The following is a 21477-nucleotide window of genomic DNA, read 5'->3' as shown; positions in this document are numbered from 1 at the left end:
CTTGCCCTTATTTTGAGCAAACTTGGCGCAAACACAACGTTTTCAAAATTTTCTAGTCACTTTAAGTACGCACGTGCGTATATGCGTATAGGACGCCACGCGCCTGGATGCACGAGTATTACGAAATACCAGAAAAGATTTATTTCTGCTCGAAGTTTCGGAATCATCATCACTCCATTATCTATAGACTAGTTAACTAGCATGCAACTAAGGAAAGGTACAAGATAAGCATAACTTACAATAAAAGGCCTCAACAAACACCTTGGCGCGGATGGAATCTGTTTGCACGTTCATTGTTGGTTTACGCATGCGAATGTATAACATTTCTTTAACGAGGCAATCAAATTTGCCGTTACATTTCGTGATGATGTGAAGTTGCTCAATGAAGCGTTCTGGCATTCAGTCACTAGTGTGTTGGAGGTTATGATGTTTGTAAATCGAAGATGACTTTCTAACTTTACACACTTTACACACTTTATTTTTCTTTTTCTTACAAAATAATTTAGATTATGTTGACCCGCAGATAGCAAATTTGCTATTCGAGGCGGGTCAATCATCAACAAACATTATTTACAATATATAAAGAAAATTAAAAACTAAATAATTAGATATTGTTAAGTTATAAAAAGAAGCATAGCTGGCAAATACATCAATAGTTGTTCAATAAAGTATAGAAGCAAATACATTAGTACTGAAAGCAATCGGATCAATTGGTTTTAATTATGCAGTCCTTAAGTTTAGAGGAGATCTTTTCAACATCAAGATAAGAATCTTCATTATCTAGTATCTGAAATAAAGACGTTTTAATTTGTTTATTAAAGGAATGTTTTGATAACGTTTTGAATTCTTTCGGTATCTTATTCCAAATTTTGACACCAACACGCGAGAAAGCCTTTTTTTGTAGGTTAAGTCTAGAGTACTTTGTACTAAAGAGCTGCGATTTGGATGATCGAGTATTGTAGGTATGAATATGAGATGTTTTAGTAAATAGTTTCAAAATATTAATGGGAGCCCTCTGGTTGTGCACGTCAAACATAAGTTTACTTACGGCTTCATAATATAGGAACGTAACAGGCAGAATTTTTGCTTTGGCAACTAACTACTTTCTGGTATGCCTTTCTACGCGCTCGTGTAAGTGACCACGAGTATAACCCACATACTGTCTTGCGCCCTGATGACATTTTAATTAATGCACAGCAGAAATTTAGTGTTTATGGATTTAGACCATTCTGGCGGGAGATCATCCTTGTAGCCTGTGGTGAATAAATTAGCGAGTCACGCACAGTTGACCTTTGCGCCTTTATATGATAAAGACAGTGTAGCAACGTAATGAAGTCACCTCATCGTAATTTGCTCAGTATGCATTTGAAAAATAGAGTATTTGTAACGAAAAAATATACCAAAATCGTCACTAAAACGTATATTTCTATATTCTTAGAATTTAATTGCGTTACACAATTTGACATGTGTTGTACCGACTGAGATAACGTATCTAGAGATACGTTATCTCAGTCAAGTTGGTCGCGCACTCAGATGACATTTTGATTTATGCGCTACAGAAATGAGAGCATTTTAGCTTAGTGCATAGCCTTTCCTTGAATAAAAGGTTTTTTAGAACAATGGTCTTCGTTTTAGACCCGCGGGTCTTCGTTTTAGACCAGCGGGTCTTCGTTCTAGACCACAGGGTCTTCGTTCTAGAACAGTGGGTCTTCGTTTTAGACCAGTGGGTCTTAGGTCTTAGGTCTTCGTCATTGGGTCTTCGTTTTCGACACATGCTTAATTAGGCATCATTAAAGCTTCCACTATGCTAAAGTGTAGCTGTTTAAATGATGCTGAGATAGCCTGTTTTTTGTCCTCGCTCTCCTTCTTCAAAGAGGGGGGGGAGAGAGAAAGGGTGTTTGCCCTTTTAATTTTTGCAGATCATGTTGCTTTTTGTGGATGCTGTTAGAACAGCATCCTTTACGCCATCGCATGTGTAAGGTAACAAAAGAAACTTCGGGAGCCAATAAGATCATGAGAATTGCAGTCGATTGAACTCAGTAACATTCTGATGGACCTCGAGTAGTTCTCGGTTGTCCGTCTTTTCCACGACTTTGGACGGGTCTCAATAATCGCCAACGACTAGGATACGGATATGTCCGATCTTCCAAATATGGTTGGCTATAAATGTCTGCAAACCCTCGAAATTTTTTTTGGCTGCTGTACCGATGGCGCCCGAAATGACAAGTAAGCCGCGTGTATTGATGACGAGCAGAACAAGCGGCGTAGCGGGTGTACGAAGTGATAACGATATTTGGTAAGTCAGATATACTGGACCTAAGTTATGGAATATTGTACCTAAGAACATTAGAGATCTGCCAACATTATCATCTTTCAAGATAAATATCCGTAAGATTGATCTAAATACTTTACTGACCGATAATTACTGTACCAACTGTATTTTATGCAGTACTTAATGTAAAAAAGTTTTTAATGTAAATTTTATCTTGTACATATTGTAAATATTTTAGCATGTTAACCAATCTTAGTATTTTTAGCTCAATTAGCATTTTAACTTTAATTAATATATGGATTTAGTCATTTTTAATTTATTTTGTAGTGTCCCCATTTAGTGGTTATGTACTGCTATTTTAGTCTGACACTTAAATAAAGGTATTCATTCATTCATTCATTCAAGTAAAAATGTTTTCTCTCTATTTTACCCACTCAATCAGGCGCAGCTTTCGAGGAATACGTAACTCGTATGTTTGAAAAGAACTGTTCGACACTTTCCGCACCATTCGAGATGTTTTTGAAAGAGATTTAGTGAATGGACAGACCTGTTTGTTTGACAACAGTTATCGAGCAACGAATTCGAACATTGTCAAAACTTTGGCGATCCACAATCTTTTAATTTGAGCACAATTGATTTTCATTCATCGTTTTTGTTTAAAAGTAATCGTGGACGATGTGCTGGACATTATATCTCTCAAAAGGTTTGCTGCGTTTCCGTAGAAAAGCGCTTAACAGGAGTTGTCTGCACTCGCAGTCCCGATCTTTTGTGACGCAAAGAAACTCCTCTGTGAGACAATGAACCTCCTTCGGGAGACAATGAACCTCCTTTGGGAGACAATGAACCTCCTTTGGGAGACAATGAACCTCCTTTGGGAGACAATGAACCTCCTTTGGGAGACAACGCACACTGATGAGACCTCATGCAATGTTGCTTATGACAAAATATTTGACAGAAACGATAGTGTGGATAAGTCTTTTGACCGTGAAGAAATCAAACCGACACATTTTGTTCGAAGCAATGTGGTTTCAAAATGCTCCCTTGTTAGAGTATTCCTGAAAGCTGTGCCAGGTTCTGTAAAACAAAATACAGCTATCGATTCTGTTACAAAAGTACCAATAATCAGTGATAAGGAACTCAAAGGTATGAAAAACGATCAGCAATTTAGATCACGTACACCGTTCAGGCGGCTAGCAGTAAAACCATACAGATCTCGAGGTAGAGAACCATCTAGAATATCACTGCGAAAAGTTATCCAGTCATTGAAATTTCGAAAATTGAGATCAAAAGTGAAGAATTTGCTCAAAAAATCAGTTCCTGCTTCATCTGTTTTACACAACATTGCTTGTAATTATAAATTGTGGAAAATCAGACATACTAAAAGGCAAACAAGTTTCTTTAGTAATTATCTTTTACGAGCTAAGTGTGCCACTTGTTCATTTGCATTTAATGCATCAAAAAGAAATCTTTTACTCTCTGGAGATGTTGAATTAAATCCAGGTCCTGTTGCAAAAAGCAAAACTGGTTCATTGGCATTAGTATCCAATACTACAGGTGATTTGCTCTTAAACTACAGGCTACTTAGACATGGATTAAGACCACTTGATGTTGGTGGAGGAGGCGACTGCTTTTTTAAGTCAGTATCACACCAGTTAATTATGACGACTCCAACCATCACCTAGAAATTAGAGCATTGGCTGTCCAGTATTTGAGAAATAATCCTGAGCGATTTATAGAAAGCAATTTGGATGGATCATGCTTAAGTTATCTTGTATTTCTATTCAAGGAACATGGGCTGATAACATTGTTATAGAAGCTGTTGCAGATTCACTGAACTTAAGAATTTATATTGTTGAATCTAATGCAAATTTTTCAGATTTGACCCTGGTTGAATCTGTGAATACTGAGGTTGGAAGTATAAGGTCTATATATGTAGGTCACATTGGTGAACTGCATTATGTGTCAACTTTACCTGCTGAATTTGGAGTAAATTCAACTGAAACTGGAACTGAAAAGTCTCATGTAAATCTTGCATCTGGTGACTTTGGCATAAATCATAACCATAAAAGAAAAGACAGTGACTACATGAAAGAATATAAAAAGAAGAGAAAAGCAGAAAAAGGCATTTCTAAGGAGGAAAGAAAAAAAATAATCAATATATGAAGAGTTATAGAGCAAGGAAAAAAAGTATTGAGTTTTTTTATTTCAAAGTTTCATGACGTTGTCTCTCAAGGGCCATTGTATATTTGTACTTGCTGTGATCAAATGTTTTACAAACATAGTGTACTTCAGACTAGTAATCTAAGACAAAAGAATACTGATATTCATAAATACCTTACAGGTAAGACAAGTGTCAACAATACTGAATGGGTTTGTCAAACATGTTTCAAGTATTTGTGTAAAAACAAAGTTCCACCATGTGCTATAGTTAATGAATGCAATTTCCACATAAACCAGCATTCTTTGATCTAAATGAACTAGAGTGTAGATTATTTGCACCCAGAATTGCTTTTCAAAAACTCATGCAGGCACCACGAGGAAGGCAACTTAAGATACATGGTAATATTGTTAATGTTCCAGCAGATGTGAACACCACAGTTAGTATGTTGCCACGCTTACCACATGAAACTGCAACAATTAAAGTCAATTTGAAACGTAGGCTACAATACAAAAGTAGTGCATTATCATTAACTGTTAGACCAAATAAAGTTATCAATGCTGCAATTTGGCTTTTGCACAACAGTGATCTATATCAAGAGGAAGGTATTGCACTGAATGAAAACTGGTTACATAACTATAATGAAGCATTAACTGGAGACATTGAAACCACTGATGATGAGGATGTAGTCTTAACTGATAATAGGCAAATCAATGAAGAAACGTCACAAAATGATGAAGATGAATGGAGTGAAGATAAAGCAGACATTTGTGCTGGTGTGGCTGATACTTTGCTAACACCACCAGATTTTGCAGGTCATAATGAGCGGCAGTGCATTCTTAATCTTGCACCATCAGAGGGTAATATGCCTTTGAGTGTATTCAGGGGTGAATATTCTGAAGAATTGGCATATCCAGGAATATTTCTTGGACAGAAAAGACCTGGTTACAAAGATCGGTTAGTTAAAGTTCTTTACAGTGACATCTGTAAATCAGAATTGAGAAGGTCAGACCGTAGAGCTGCAAAAAATGTTGAAAACATTTTTTATAAAGCAAAAAAGTTGCAGATGAAAATTCTTTTAGGAAAATCACAAGTTGCTTTAAGAAAATGCCACAGAAATAATAAGTCTCTAAAAGCTGGCGATTTAAAAAAATGATGGAGGATTAGAAAAACTAGTACATCATGATGAGGGATACAAATTCCTGAGAGCTTTACGAGGAAGCCCTCCATATTTTGAAAAAGCTAAGAGAGATCTATTTGTTATGATAAGACAACTGGGCACAGCTACTTTGTTTTGTAGTTTCTCATCAGCAGAAACACAATGGATTCACCTTCTTAGAATTCTTGGTCAACTGGTTGATCACAAGCAGTTTAGCAATGATGAACTGGGAAATTTAAACTGGGAGGAAAAGTGAAGATTGATCCAAAGTGATCCAGTCACATGTGCTAGACATTTTGACTATCAGGTGAATAATTTCGGTAATTGTGAAGAAGAGCTCCCCAAAAAAGCTGTCGGCCGACTGTTGGTCGTCTGTCGGCCGACAGGTTTTGCCTGAAATATAGGCTACCTGTCGGCCGCCAGTCGGCCGACAGTCGGCCGACTGTTGGTAATGTGTCGGTAACCTGTCGGTACCTTGTCGGTAGCTTGTCCGTGAAACGATCACACAATGTTAGGGATTCTAAGTTTGCCGTTACAAAAGCATATGGGTTTAAATTATTAATTTTTTAATTTGCGTTTGTCGCAGAGTGGCAAAACGAGGTATCGTGGTCGTTTTAGATCAAGAGTTTTTGGTCTGGTTTACCAGAAACGTTGAGTGATCCGATATTTCACTCGTAGAATCGTGCCTCGCTTGATACAACATCCAACATGTTTAATACGTTGACAATTGACTTTCAAGATTTGGTGGCTCCTAAAGGAGCCGTTTTGTGCGTGGTGAAATATACAAGATATTTCACATACATACATACTTAACATACCATAAGAGGCCGCGTTGCATTGTTGGGCGATTGGAACGAAAGTGTTTGTATTGATACGTAGCTTATGGTTTTCAGAGTTTTTGGCCGAGTTTTCGATTAAATTATCTTCCTATGCGATTCTTAGATTGTCTGGTGTGTTGTAAATTACGCAAGTGATATATCCTATACGCATCTGATAACATTTTGGAAGAAACGTTTCTTTACATACTACCAACTTTGCCGTCGATCGGTAAGTAGGTGAAGTCTGTCGAGTCATACATCACCATTACGGATTGTTATGTCACGTTAACTGTTCGTTTTTTACACAATTTTTCTTTTTTCTTAACCTGTCGGTAGACTGTCGGCCGCCTGTCGGTCAACTGTCGGCCGACAGTCGGCCGACTGTCGGCCGACAGGTTTTTTGGGGAGCTCTTCTTCACAATTACCATAATTTCTTAAGACATTTTCTGCTAAGCAATGCTGAACCATTAGGAAAAATATCTGACTGGTTTTATAGAGTTGAATATCAGCAAAGAGGTTCACGTCACATTCACATGATGATATGGATAGAAAATGCACCTGCATTCGGTGAAGATAGTGATAGCATAGTGACCTCATTTATTGATAAAATAATAACTTGTGAGAAGCCAGCAGACAATCCTGAGTTATTGGAACTAGTTACCAGACAAATTCATAAACATTCTCATACATGTAGTAAGAAATCTAAAAATGAATGTAGGTTCAATTGTCCTCAGCCTCCTATGAGAGAAACAATCATTCTGTATCCACTTTTTGAGAATGAAATACTAATGAGTGAAATAAAATCACACAAGGAATCATGGAAAAGCATAAAACAATATTTGAATGACCTTAAAGAAGGTATGGATATCACTTTTGACAACTTACTTGTGCTCTTAAATATTACTGAAAGTGATTATATGTTAGCCATCAGATCATCAATTAAGACACCAACTGTATTTCTCAAAAGAAACCCTAATGAATTAAGGATAAATAATTACAATCCTGCTTGTCTTAGTGCATGGAGAGCTAATATGGATATTCAGTTTGTACTAGATGTGTATGCATGTGCTGTATACATAGCAAATTATATTTCAAAGGCAAGTTTTTAAATAATGTTGAAATAAGTGCACAAGAACCTGTATACATTGTTTTACAGCTTCCAATGTGTAAAGCATCTCGACAGGTTGTATTTATAAACACCTCACCTCCCAGGGAGAGAGTAAACCTTTTGAAGCCACTTAGTGATATTAAAGATATGGATGATGACTCTGAAGATATTTATCCTGGTCATTTGATCAAAAGATACACAAAGCGACCAGCTAGTCTTGAACACCTTACTCTAGCAGACTGAGCTGCCTGGTATGATGGCGATACAAAACCATACCTTAAGCAGTCTAAAGAACTTGACTCTGATAGCCTTCTTTTAGAAGTAGCTCTTCATGAAGTTAACGATGATGATTATAATGATGATGATAATAATCACACCCACTCTAAATGCAAATCTTCAAAGAAAAATAAAAGGAGGAAAATAGCTAGAATAATTAGAAGTGTATGTTTCAACAAAGAAACTGAACCAGAGAAATACTTTCGTGAACTAATCATGCTTTTTACTTCATGGAGAAATGAAAATACTGATTTGATCGGTAATTGTTCAACTTATCAAGATTACTTTACTCTATTTGCTCATAAAATAAATGAAAACATGAAAGAATATGTTGTATGTAATGAAGACTTAAATGAAATACAAAATCACACAAATAGTACGGAAGACATGGACCATCAGTATGACCTGATAGCACCAAGTACTCAAAATGTTGAATGCCAAGATGAGGCTGAAGGTAATCAAGATTTACAACCTGACTTAAATGAGAAATACAATCTTTCTGATGACATCGGCATTCCATCAGCAGATTTAAATCATGAACCATTAGTTCTAAATGAAATGCAGGATGAAGACTACAGACACATAGTTCAAATGTTGAACAAAGAGCAAAAGGAATTTTTTTACCATGTATTGCATCTGATCAAAACATCTGATGAGCCATTTTATTGCTTCCTCAGTAGAGGAGCAGGAGTTGGGAAATCAGTTGTAACAAAGGCCTTGTATCAGGCAGCCTTAAAATATTATAATCAGAGAGCTGGTGTTGACTTTACACAGGTGAAGGTGTTATTACTAGCACCTACTGGTAAAGCTGCTAATAATATCAAAGGCAATACCATTCATACTGCTCTTGGAATATCTGCATTTCACTCTTTGAAAACATACAAAAGTCCTGACTCAAGCAGACTCAATACTCTGAGATGTCAACTAGGTCATATCAAATTGATATTTGTGGATGAGATATCCATGGTTGGCAACAGTATGTTTAATATTCAAATCAATAACAGACTGAAAGATATTAAAGGAAGTCAGTTGCCCTTTGGAGCTGTAAGTATTGTTGCTGTAGGTGACCTATTTCAACTTCAGCCAGTAATGGATGGTTACATATTTAAAGACCTAGACACAGACTATAGTGTTCTTGCACCTAACATTTGGCAACAACATTTTAAAATGTTTGAATTGCATGAAATTATGCAGCAAAGAGAAAGTAAAATGTTTGCTCAATTGCTTAACAGATTAAGAGAAGGTAAACACACTTGTCAAGATATCATGAAGCTTAAGGAAAGGTTAATACATTCTGGCAGTATTGCATATCGTAGTGTACCTCACTTATTCATACAGAATGTTAAAGTAAATAAATTCAATGACAGAGGTCACCATACTATGTCTGGTCCTAAGTTCTCAATCAAAGCACATGACACTGTTATTGGAGCTCAATCTCAGAAACTTAGGGAAAAAATACTGAAACAGATTCCACTTGATCAACCAAACAAAACAAGTCAATTGCATACAGTGTTGCACCTAGCTGTCGGTGAAAGAACAGATGTCTCCCTCAATGTAAGAACTGACGATGGCTTGACAAATGGTGCTGGTAACATAATCAAACTTATTCAAACACAAGAAACTGGCAAACCTTCAGGTATTATTTGGGTACAATTTGATTGCCTGATGTTGGTGAGAAAACAAGACATGATAATAGACATCTTTATAAGCAAGGTATGGAACCTACATGGACACCCATCAAACCAGTTACATCACAGTTTGCAGTGGGTAGAAATAGAACAGCACAGGTCTTAAGAAAACAATTTCCACTACGTCCTGCTGCTGCAAAAACCATTCACAGGTCACAAGGTGATACAGTTGATAAAATAGTTGTCAACTTTGATGCAAGAAAAGCAATACCTCATATTCACTATGTAGGTTTAAGCAGAGTAACAACAATAGAAGGCTTACACATAATAGACCTTTGTGAAGACAAAATAGCTGTAAATACTGATGTACAGAAAGAAATGGAAAGGCTGAGAACTGAAGCTAAATTACATTTGTGCATAAATCCTGTTTACAATGCTGATCAAGTGCTATTAAAAGTTTGTTATTTAAATGCAAGGTCTTTACATAGACATATTGAAGATGTGCAAAGTGACCTGAACTACAGTAGTACTGATGTAAATATTTTCACAGAGACAAGATTCTGTCACTCTGATGATGAGAGTGCATATATTATTGATAACTATAGTTTGTTTAGAAATGATGGTACAGTAACAACTACTAATCTCCGACCATATGGAGGAACAGCAGTTTATAGTCGCGTTGATTACTATCCTGGTTATCCATACTCCTGTAATTCTCATGGGATTGAAATAACTGCTATCAGACTAATGACTGCTCCACATACACATATTTGGCATATATCGCTCACCTAGTGTACCCATAGTGCAAATGTGTTCTGCATTATCCAATGTTTTATTTTCACAGGCCTTGCAACTCAATATTTTAATTGGTGACTTTAATATTGACTGGCTAGAAAATGCAGAGAGAACATCACTGTATAACTTATTTGTAAGAGATCATGGATATAAACAGCTTGCATCATCTTACACCACAGATAACAAGACTTGCATAGATCATGTTTATACTAACATACCCATATCAAATATTAAGGTAGAAGTACTTGAAACATATTTTACAGATCACAAGTCAGTTTGTGCACTTGTTGATTGCTTTAATGAGGCAGTTTAAGTATCAAACGTTTTGCATGAAGAGAGAGAAAGAGATATTCCTGATTTTCTAATATTCTGGTACATGCTCATACTACTCATGAACCTTCATTATGTTCATTGACTAGGAGCTTTCTTTACGGTAATGGCATTAAACTGATATAAACCTTGTCTGCAACTATAGAATTGACTGAGCCACAAATACAAAATTACTAAATTGTTCTTCTATGTTTTTTTCTAGACGAATCCATAGAAGGATATGTACATTTGTTAACAGAGGTTCAAACAGCAAGAAATTCCACTACTAACTACTTCAACTACCGCATTCAAACAGGGCAAGAGGAAGCAGTACGTACTGTATGCTATTCACCTCAAAAACGCATGAATTTAAACCAAGCATTCCTTAATAAATCACCAGTGAAGATTATTGGAGTGAAACAAACACCATCAAAAAGGTTCCATACACGAGAAGAAGAATTTACCATTGCAATACATGCAAAAATTTCTCCAGCTTCTCTGTCATTTTCCTTTAACGAAAGCTTTAGCAACCAGCTATGCACAATTACTCAAGCACTAGGAAAAGATCTATACGAAACTGTAGATGTCAAGGCCAAAGTCCTCAAGAAGGCGGAAAATAAACAAGTCATTATAAAAGATGGTGAGAAGGCAAAATATAAAAGCGATTGCCTTAAAGCTGATGAAACTAACTCGGTAAAACTGGTCTTGTGGGAAGGCATAATTGATAAAATTCATGCTGGGAAAACATACCACTTCAAACAATTGAAACTTGGCATTTTGATGATGTTAAGTATTTAAATACTAGTGAAGCCACTGACCCTCAAGAAATTGATGATTTACAGAACATCAATCTGACCACACCAGAAATAAAAGACAACACCATTGAAGGCTGCTGCATTGGTGTTCAAATCAAGCGTACTGCCTCTTGCATAGTATGTAACATGACCATCAACGAAGCACAACTTGAAAGTGAAACTGTAACTTGTAACAACTGCAACATGACTACTCTTTCAAGCATTTGCAATACAAAATTAGTTGCTCAAATTGTCATTCAAACTATGCAGGAGAAAAAAATTCTCAAATTTACCTGCTTTAATGATGCCATAAGTAGCTTCCTCACAACAACCAACTCCCAGATGTCATTATCTGATATCCCACTAGAAGACTTACAGAAAATCATGTTGCAGGCAGGGAATAAGAAAATTATAGCAGACAAAACAACTCAAGTAATTTCACAGTTCCTCCCCTTGCATTGATATTAAGATTAAAAATACATGTACAGCCAATAGTGAATCACAGATTTAAGGAAAACTGTAACTTGTACCAAGTGCAACATAACTACCCTTCCAAGTATTTGCAATACAAGAGTTATCTATTTGCTCAAATTTTCGTTCTGTCCAGGGCAGATAAAAAATGCACAAGTTTACTTGCTTTAATAATGCTATAAGTAGCTTCCTAATAACAAAAGACTTTCAGATGACGTCTGATATCCCATTATAAGGCTTGAAGAAAATTATGTTACAGGCAGAGGAAAAAACCATGCAATATACCAGACCATTAACTTCAGTGATTTCGAAGTTCCTCCCCTAATTAAGTGATATTAAGATGTATGAACATTAACTCTCCTTTTCTTAAACTCTCATTCAAGCTCTGCGAAACAAAAAGATAGTAAAGTTTACTTGCTAATGACACTATAAACAACGTAATCAGTTAGTAATTACATGACTTAAACAAAATTATGTTCCAGGGAAAGCATAAAAATTTTAAAACCAACAAAACCACACAAATGGTTCAAGAGCACTACCTTCCGTAAATATTGTAGTCGTGCTATACAATTTCTCTTGTTAATTTTTTTAACTCCCTTATGGGAACATGAGTACTAAGGAAATGTTCAGTTGTGTTATTTAGTAAGTTACCCAAGGCAAGGTTAAAATCTTACCATTTCAACAGCAACATCTCTTCGTTTTTGTTTTTAATACCACATGTTATAACTTCCCTTAATTACTACCTCTCAAATATCCTGTTACAGTATAGGTAAACTAATTTCATTGTTTCGCTTGTTACTTTTAACTTTATATTTTATATCTTGTAAATGTTGAGAACACTGCTTTGAAGCAACTGATATGAACTTTCACATCAATTTCTAAAAACCCGTTGTTAATACTAAAAACGATCAGTATTGCAATGACCTGTATTTGAGTTCATTAATAAAAATGTTGCTATTTACTTGGGTAGTCTTGTTTTTCTTCTTTTTCTGCTCATTAACTATAGCACGTCTGCCCCTACGATTTTCAAATAAATTCTTTCAATGCCTTCAATCTTTACCACCAGCATCCATGCGCAGTGTGCAACTGCCTTTTGTTTAACCATGTTTTCGGCTGCATCTTTCGCCTCGTCCACCATCTTGAAAGGTTTCCGACCCAGTCTATCCCGGTCAATTATCAATAAAACCCAACCCTTGGGGACCCCTATGTTAAATAAGTAAACACATCCCCTCTCTTGGGGCGTATTTTTTTTTTTTTTTCAATAGCCCATACATGCCCGCACTCCCCCGGTTGGGGAAAGACATTGATAGGTGCATAAAGTGCTGTACAGTAGCACCTTAGAAAGAACTGATTACAATGTACTTATGCCTTTAGGTACCTGAGACAGCCCTCCTCGAGACAACTTTATGGAGTATTTTTATTGAGTCCTTGCACCAGTCCCTCTTGTCATAGCCTGGCTGGTTACAATATTTGCACTGTCTTGTCTTCCCAGCAGGTGAGACATTAAGTGATTATGTGAGGAAAAATTCTCTCACTCAGATGTGTTGCCTCTCTAAGACAAGTTTCCCAGTTGGCTCAATAAGTGAAAAGTTAGCATGGCCAAGGTTACTTGGGGAAGGGTTGTATCCATGGGGTGTGCAAAACCATTAAGATGGGCCCTTCGAGAATTTGATCCAGGGAGGTTAAACCAGCACATTCCTTCACTACCTTTTTTTCCAGCTCTACTGCTTCTATTCTACATAGGTTGTGCTGGTTAAGCCCGCAAATCAAAATGATCCACCAACTATTGGACAGAAGATACCTCACAAGATATTTGACGTGCCATATGACCAGGCGTATTTTGAGGAATATTTTGTAAAAACTTCCATGGAAGATGGCATTTGGAAGGCTCTAATCAATTTTGCAGACATGCAAAGTGTTGTTTGTGAACTCTTGTTAATTAACACAGAACTGATTCAACATCTGAAGAAGTTTGACTTGGTAGTATTTGAAAGACTTTTTTCATGTGCTTCAATGGTGGCAACTCTTCTAAAAATTCCTGCAGTGGTTTTAATACCTTCACCAAATGCTCCAGCAGGTTGTTTACATTTCAAGGTTCCTTGTCCATTGTCATATGTGCCTTCGCGTCTCACTGCATTAACAAGTGACATGTCATTTATACAGCGTGTCATGAACTCTGCAGCACACATTAGTTTTGAGTTTGTTGTGCATCTTTTGCAATCTTCAAGTGGCAGTCACCTCAAGGAAAAATACAACATTGCACCTGAGAAAGAACTTGAAAATGTTCTTGGGAATGCTGATTTAGTGCTTATTCTTGGAGATTTTGCAATGGAATATCCACAGCCACTGCTACCAGGTTGGCAATTAGTGCAAGTTAAAGGTGCTCACTAACTGAATTTAGGATCCTAAAGAATTTTGCCTGAATCTTGAACTCCTAGGCCATGGGATATTTAAATTCCTCTTAAAATGTTCATTGATATTCTTCTTGGACAGAGATCAGTTTTTCTGGATGAGACATCCATATTAGGGCCAGTTTCATCAAACTGATGCTCTGAGTGAAGGCCATATAATGGGGGACCGTGTAGAAACTAGTTTTAATGATGATAACGATTTTGAAAAAGAAGGGAAAGCATCCTTTTTCAGCAAAACTGGGCAAACATCTGGGAAGGAAGGCTTTTATTTGTCATTGAAATATTACAACTCCTTAGAAAAGCTCTGCACTTGAGCAAGCTGTAAAATCCATCCAGCCTGGGCTAATCCAAGTTTATGTCGCACATGTCAACTAGAAGTATTGTTACCCATCCCTAATGGGATGCCACTACATGCCCAGTCTGTTTTCAGTCTTTGAGTCAGATATGGTAGGACCAGTCTCTTGGCACAATACCCTCCTAGGAAGGCAGAAAGGCTGTCAGTCAGCTGAAGTGTAATTTATCAGATTTCTCTCCTGGAATTGTTTTAAATACACATCCAAAGCACTTTCCATTCACAAAATGCCTTCCTAACTAGCTTGTAGATAGCTATCCACATTGTTTTTTTTTTCTTTTTCTTTTTTCACCATGAAGGTCACATCATGGTGGGTCCTATCACTGCAAAAGCAGAGGCTGACCCACTCCCCCCTGACTTGGCCATTATTATCAACAGCTCTGGGGGGCACGGGTTCATCATTGCCTCTTTTGGATCGTATGCAGAAACAATAATTCCTAAGAGGACAATTAATGTTTTGGCTGAGGCTTTTGGAAAGTTGAAGCAGAAAGTTATATGGAAACTTAAGGGTAATGTTTTGTTCTCATTATAAAGGTCATCATCTTCATCATTATTGTTATATTTGTCACTATCTGTATCACCATAAATATTGTTGCTATTCTTTTAAAACTGGGTTTTATTTTAAACAACATGTTATGCATTAACTTTCTTCAACTTTAAAATGGTAACGGCAAAGTGAACATAAATAAGATCTTAATTGCTTTATTTAAATCACTCCCCATTTTCTTGAATTGACAAACCTTTGAACTTCTTCAGGCTACATTCCTTCTCACCTTGGTGCAAACATCAAAGTAGTGAAGTGGATACCTCAGAATGATCTCTTGGCTCACAAAGATATCAAAGCTTTTGTTTCTCACGTGGGACACAGCAGTCTATACGAGTCAGTTTACCATGGGGTCCCTGTGGTGGCTGTTCCTCTGTTTGCTGATCATTTTTTTAATGCTGGGAAGGTTGAACACTTTGGATTGGGTATTACTGTGGATCACCAAACTGCGACTGTTGAGGACTTTGTTAAGACAATAGAGAATGTGATGACTGAACCAAGGTAGTGTTTTCTTTAGCCCTTTCACTTCCAAGATCTCTTTATTTCTTCATTCTCCTTTAACTATCTGCCATACAATTGTTATTATGTTAGTTTGGAGAATTTGGCATCAGATCAACTCATAATCCTTTAATTCATAATTTTCTTTATTCTCATCACTTGTGAACTGCCTGTTAGGAGAAATTCTGTCATGGTCACTCGTGATGGTTAACAAAGTTGTAACACGTTGAGGGTAATGCAATTTCACACAGTTACATCATAGGTAGCAATGGGCCAAGTTGCATAGCCGGAATAAATCTAACAATGTGATTGGTTATCTATGGGGGAAATTGACCCGAAAATCCATGTTTAAAACAAGGCTGAGTGAAATTACACCATTCAGCAACACAGGTGACTTAAAAAAAAATTCTTGCAAAAGAAAAGTTATTTTGATATATGCAATTGATCAAAGTCACTCGATCTCCAAACTATCATCCACTTAAAAATATTAAATGAAATGAGATAGGGTCAATCAAACAAATCCGACAACAATTATTGACAATCTCATGGGGGAGACTGTTTAAAGTGTTTTTTTTTTTCTTTTTTTTCCACGTTTTCTTGTATGCTAGGATCAGCGACTGTTAACGGTATTATTCGATTCTGTCTATTCAGTCACAAGAAAAATGCTATGCGCATTTCTCGCCTTATGAAAGACAGTCCACGGACTCCCCTGGAGAAAGCTGGTGACTGGATAGAGTATGTACACAGACATGGTGGAGCCCAACACCTCAGAGCTCAAGTGTTTAACATCCCTTGGTACCAGTACTACTTAATTGATGTCATGGCTTTCTTTCTTGCAATAGTTCTATTTGTCGTCATGGTGATCAGATGGACATGTAGATGCATGTGTCGTGTGTGTTTTCACCCGAGCAACAAGAAAGCGAAGAAAGATTGAACTCTTTTGACTTGAGCTCACAAGTCTTGAATCGATCGTTACTTTGATTTTAAGAATTATTCAAGAGTTAACGTTTTAAAACATTCATGGAAGTTACATTTTAATCCAGATCTAAAAAGATTCGGCTGTGGTAATGCGACATGTATCCTTTCTCAGAATAACTATGGGCGACTATGGAATTCTGGACGTTGCTAGTTCGAAGTAGCCAGCGAGCAAGCCCTCCTCTTTCGCGCCTCGGAAAGAGTGTTTCTTCGGGAAGGAATGAAACCATGGTAACGCGCGCTGACGAGAGGTCTGCAGGGCGTCTAGTGCCAGTCACCCGCTAAACCTTTTCCGAACTCGGAACTCGTCCCAAATCTAACGCGCGATAAGTTCAATTATTTATTTATTACTTATTTAAGGATTTGTACAAGCAGCTCCAACCCAACCCTCTCCTAAAATATTTAACAACTATTCCACGAGCACGTGTTGGATATGAGATGATAGATAGCAAACGAGGCGCGTAGCGCCGAGTTGGCGATAATCATCTCATATCCAACAAGCGCGAGAGGAGTAACTGTTTTATTAAAAACATTAAATTAAATTATTAAATTTTATTAAATTTTTAGCTCCCTTTTAATTTTAAGCTGACACGTACGCTTGCCATATTTGTAGATTATGGTATATTGGCTGATATACCATAATGGCTAAGCCAATAAAAAGTCTTGAATTGCAAGGCTGCAAATAACTAACGGGCAGTCGCCGGTCACCTTGTCCGGTCAAAGATGCTTTTGCTCGGACACCACCCGTTTTTTGGCCGGTCAAATTTTAACAGTCGGAACTCTTGCGATAGTGAACCCAGATTGCACAGTACTCGTTTTACAACTAAAACACAACTGAATCCAAGTCGGTCTGGCAATAGAAATTACAAGTTAATAATTTTGCTACTCTTTACTGCAGAAGCAGCCTCGCATTGAGTACGTGGAACGGTTACGCAAGATACAACCGCAATTGTCCGTTTTACTTTACATCTGGCAAAATCACTTATAATTAGATATTACACTTTGCCGACAGGACTTGATGACATCGTGGAAATTTGCGACTGCCGGAAATTTCTCGACCACTAATTTGTCTACTTTTATATTGGTTTTTTTGTTTTCTTTCGGAAACATGACTGTTGTCCCTTGTGATTATCAAACAGTTAAAAATTAAAATTTCTTTGAACGAGTCGGTAAAGGACCAGACAAGATGTCCGGTCCTTTACCGGACATATTTACCGGATATCAAATATATAGCAGTTGATAATACCGGATATCAAATATAGCAGTTGATAATAACGGTTTTCAGTACTGAAATCAGATTAAAGAGTCATTGTGTAGCGTAAGGTTATCTCGCAGCTTGAACCGAGCACCAAGAAATCTAAAACCAAGCGATCTATCTTTACCGCTAATCTATCGCTATGTAAGAAACTGCAAAAGTCAGCGTAAAGTAGGGTAGCTTACATGCCGTCAATTTCGCAAATGTTTGATTCCTCTTTTAACGTTTCATTTGCCAACCATGCACGCTGTTTGGAATGGGCGATACCACAGATGCTCTAGTCAATGCCTGTTCTACATGTCCAAACCGTCCTCTGATCATTAAAATGAAATGAGGCCTAGATAAAGCGATTAACAGACTCATCCTTAGGTAAGGGACAGGGTCAGCAATGGCGAAAGAAAGTCACCTAAAATGAGGAAGGTTGGCGGATCCACGTGGTAGTGTGTATTAGATGAGATAAAAAAAAAAAGGTTTCCGAAACTATGCAGCCTGGAAACTATACTATCATACTACATTGAGGTCGCTTAGAATCACAATGTTTTTCTACCATTTAAGGATTGCCCATCTATTCTTGTTGAAATCAGCGAGCTTCATTTGGTTTTAGCGTTTTAGCCAGCTTGATATTGCCCTTTCTGTTATAACGCGATGTCCTAAGCGGCCGGGAAAGAAGGAACAGAATTTAAGGGACGGTATAGCTGGGGTCCGTGAGAGGAATATAATACAGCAATCCATTGAATACATAATCTTCATGAAAGAAATAACAATTTCTACATTTCTTAAGGTTCTCACCGGTGTTCAAAAGTATTGGTGACAATTTTGACACCTACTGTCGGCTTAATAAAGTGTATATACTCGTATGGTTTAACTGTGGGTTGTAGTAAATTTTTAATTGATCAACTTGGTTGATCCCAGCGCTATAAAATTGAATCCACCATCTTAAAGTGAATGTGTCAGTAAATATACAGCGTGGTGATTGTTTGTACCAAAGTTTATTTAATTTCGACGCTTTTAAATGAGAATCTCCCTTTGAGAAAAATCTAGCGAAAGTGCCACTCCTGTACCCGCATTACAGTCAAGGGTGTATGTTGGTTAAATGGTTGCCGAGAGCAACAAAAAGAAGCTAAAAAGCTGAAACTTTGCCAGCATAAATAGTTGGAATGGGACTACAAGTCATAAAAATTCTAGCTCGAAATGTTGAGTGAAATAGTCGTAGTGGACTTGTCAAGTTCAAAACTCCATTTCAAGGGCTTAAATTTAATTGCCAATCTTGACTACGGATGAAAGGGCATGTACGTTTACCTGACTTTTTGAAAACGTGCATAAAACTGGTTTTAAAACTGTCAGGATGGTTAAGAGAAACTAGTGGTGTGTATTAGCTATCGATCTATCGATTAATTGCCGTGGAATGTGCCAATTACCCTTTAAAATGCACCATTACCCCAAAGTGTGTCACAAAGGTTACATTTCACTTTTGAAAAGTTAATAAAAATAGTAAAATGCGTCAGTTCTTTTGAAATTTTAACACAACACGAACGAAACATTGATAGACCCATGCACGCTTTAATTACGACTTTTTCAGCATTCCTCAACGAGTCATTACTTGAGATGCAAAAGGTTACAGAAGTGGTGCACTTTACGCATAGAGAGAGAGAGAGAGAGAGAGAGAGAGAGAGAGAGGAGAGACCCCGGGAACGAGGTTCACTACCTCTCAACCTTCGGGGCCACTTCAAGTGGGCGGAGACAAGCCTGAGGCCTGTTAGAGCAGGCACGTGCGTGAGCCGACATTTAACTCGATGCATGCTTTTCGACGATGAATTTCATTCAGATTTCTGATGGAATTGCTAGGTTCTCGTGACAAGTATATTTACAGGAATTTATTAGTTTTCATGCAGATATTTGTGATAATTTTGAAACATGGAGGGCTTATCTTTTACCCAGCCATGGGTAACACACCCCTACTCAAATTAACTTCCCAGACACGCTGTCTTGTTTAGGAGAACTGCTGCAGTTGATAAGCTTCTCGAACACAGGTCGCAGCCGTTCAAAAAAACTTTTCAACATATTATTTCGCCAAGCGGGATACTGATAAAAGTATTTGTCCCCCACAATTTTGTTTTGAGGGACTATGGCATCTCCCCAGGCCCCACTACTCTCATGAGTGAGTCACGACGATGACACTTTCCCAACCCTACAGCCCGTGAGTGATCTTTGATGACCTTTCAGGAAGCATCTCCCCTTGCTTTGTAGATATCTTCCTCTCCTCACAGGGTTTAGTACCAGTCTCGCTTCTTCTGAGCCTTTTGAGGCTGCTACTCAGTCTGTTAGGCCATGAAGTATTTTAAAGCTAACCTCAAGGAACGATGGGGTAGCTTACTGACGTTAACATGTGTTAACACACTTTAGGCAAACTTTCTGAGGTTGTAAAGGACAGACGGCCACAATGCTGATATATAAAAATGTAATATGATAACATAAAAATGTAATATCCCCAACTAATGAGCTGGTGTGACAGTCACAACAGCTCATTAGTATAGTGACACTTTTCTCCCTTTTATTCGGCCCTCGCAGAATATTCTATTTTATCCGTCCCTGACGATGCTGCTGAGCGGTGAAAGCTCAGACTTCCACAATATTTTACAGTAATTCAAGGCCACATCAGTGTTTTTATTGTTTTACCCAAAATGTTACTGAAAGACAACATTAAAAAATTGTTAATATAATACCTTAGGGTGATTTGCAATTAGTGTAATAATAGTTTTTAGCGTGAGCCTCATATAAACAACCCCTAGTGTGATTACCTTGTTTTCGGCGCCAGAACGTTGTCCCAGGGAATCTGAGCACCAATTACCCCCCTTTTATTTAAACAGCACGCGACGAATTCAATACTTATATAACAGTCAACCGAAGACGTCGAAGGAACACATAGAGATGTATGAATTGCCCTACGAATTGTGGGTAACATTTCGTTACGACTTCAACTTTCAAATGTCATTTCATGTTTAGAACATTCAATCTATTTGTTTTGCAGCCTGACTGTTTCCTTTATCGACCAGTCCAGAAGTAAATGGGTCTCTATACATCAGTAACCTTCTCACTTAAGTAAAGCTTCACATCGTAAGCGCGAATCATAGGGTCTCAAAGCAAGGAGCGTCTCTGGTCAGTCAAAAGGGTTCCGTGTAAGAAATAGATAACCACAATTTATTGGTTTACTCCATATGACTGACGTGTGACGTATATTAGAAAAATCTCAAAGGACGAAAATAGGGGATGCTTGACTTTATTTTCAAAGTAAGGCACTGAAGGGCTACAGGTCAGGTAAGTATTGTTTTTTAACTCCCTTATGATTGACCACACACCGACTAAATTCGATTAATTAACTCGTATTCTCGACGTGCTGATTTCATTAAAGCTACTTTCTCTGAAGATTAAATTCCGATATCCTCTGAATTAGCGAAAACGCAATCTGCCTTTAACCTCGAGCAGAATTTCAACCGTGTTGGGAAAAATATATCGATCAAATGCCCACTACAAAACCTTAAATAAAATTGATTTTCTTTCCTTCCATTGAGGGAAAGATAAGAAGAGCTGGATGTTTGTTACCCTACTTTTGAAGCGCCATTTGAAGTACATCTATTTCGGTTTTGTTCGTCTAAC

The 21477-nt window shown here is 37.4% G+C and overlaps 2 protein-coding genes and 1 pseudogene across 2 annotated transcripts; all 3 read left to right on the top strand.

The window, feature by feature from the left end:
• The first annotated feature begins 4067 nt into the window (after window positions 1-4067).
• LOC148717134 (uncharacterized) lies at window positions 4068-5790 on the top strand. Its single transcript, XM_088744837.1, has one exon. The coding sequence runs from the start codon at window positions 4708-4710 to the stop codon at window positions 5584-5586; it is 879 nt and encodes a 292-aa protein (XP_088600963.1). The 5' UTR covers window positions 4068-4707; the 3' UTR covers window positions 5587-5790.
• Window positions 5791-7587: 1797 nt separating this feature from the next.
• Window positions 7588-10649, top strand: LOC148717133 (uncharacterized; annotated as a pseudogene).
• Window positions 10650-13524: 2875 nt separating this feature from the next.
• LOC148717132 (UDP-glucuronosyltransferase 1-2-like) lies at window positions 13525-18693 on the top strand. Its single transcript, XM_088744836.1, has 4 exons — window positions 13525-14144; window positions 14851-15060; window positions 15308-15596; window positions 16245-18693. Exons 1-4 carry the CDS (start codon window positions 13655-13657, stop codon window positions 16525-16527), a joined length of 1272 nt encoding a protein of 423 aa, XP_088600962.1. The 5' UTR covers window positions 13525-13654; the 3' UTR covers window positions 16528-18693.
• The last annotated feature ends 2784 nt before the right edge of the window (window positions 18694-21477 follow it).

The sequence above is a fragment of the Stylophora pistillata genome, chromosome 14 (assembly GCF_964205215.1).
Source record: "Stylophora pistillata chromosome 14, jaStyPist1.2, whole genome shotgun sequence".
NCBI lineage: Eukaryota > Metazoa > Cnidaria > Anthozoa > Scleractinia > Pocilloporidae > Stylophora > Stylophora pistillata.
This window is presented reverse-complemented; position numbering and strand designations above follow the sequence as displayed.

Coding starts and splice junctions, on each gene's coding strand:
- LOC148717134 (XM_088744837.1), top strand. CDS start 4,708: ATGCAATTTCCACATAAACCAGCATTCTTTGATCTAAATGAACTAGAG.
- LOC148717132 (XM_088744836.1), top strand. CDS start 13,655: ATGGAAGATGGCATTTGGAAGGCTCTAATCAATTTTGCAGACATGCAA. Junction 14,145..14,850: donor TCCACAGCCACTGCTACCAG/GTTGGCAATTAG, acceptor TTCACCATGAAG/GTCACATCATGGTGGGTCCT. Junction 15,061..15,307: donor AGTTATATGGAAACTTAAGG/GTAATGTTTTGT, acceptor GAACTTCTTCAG/GCTACATTCCTTCTCACCTT.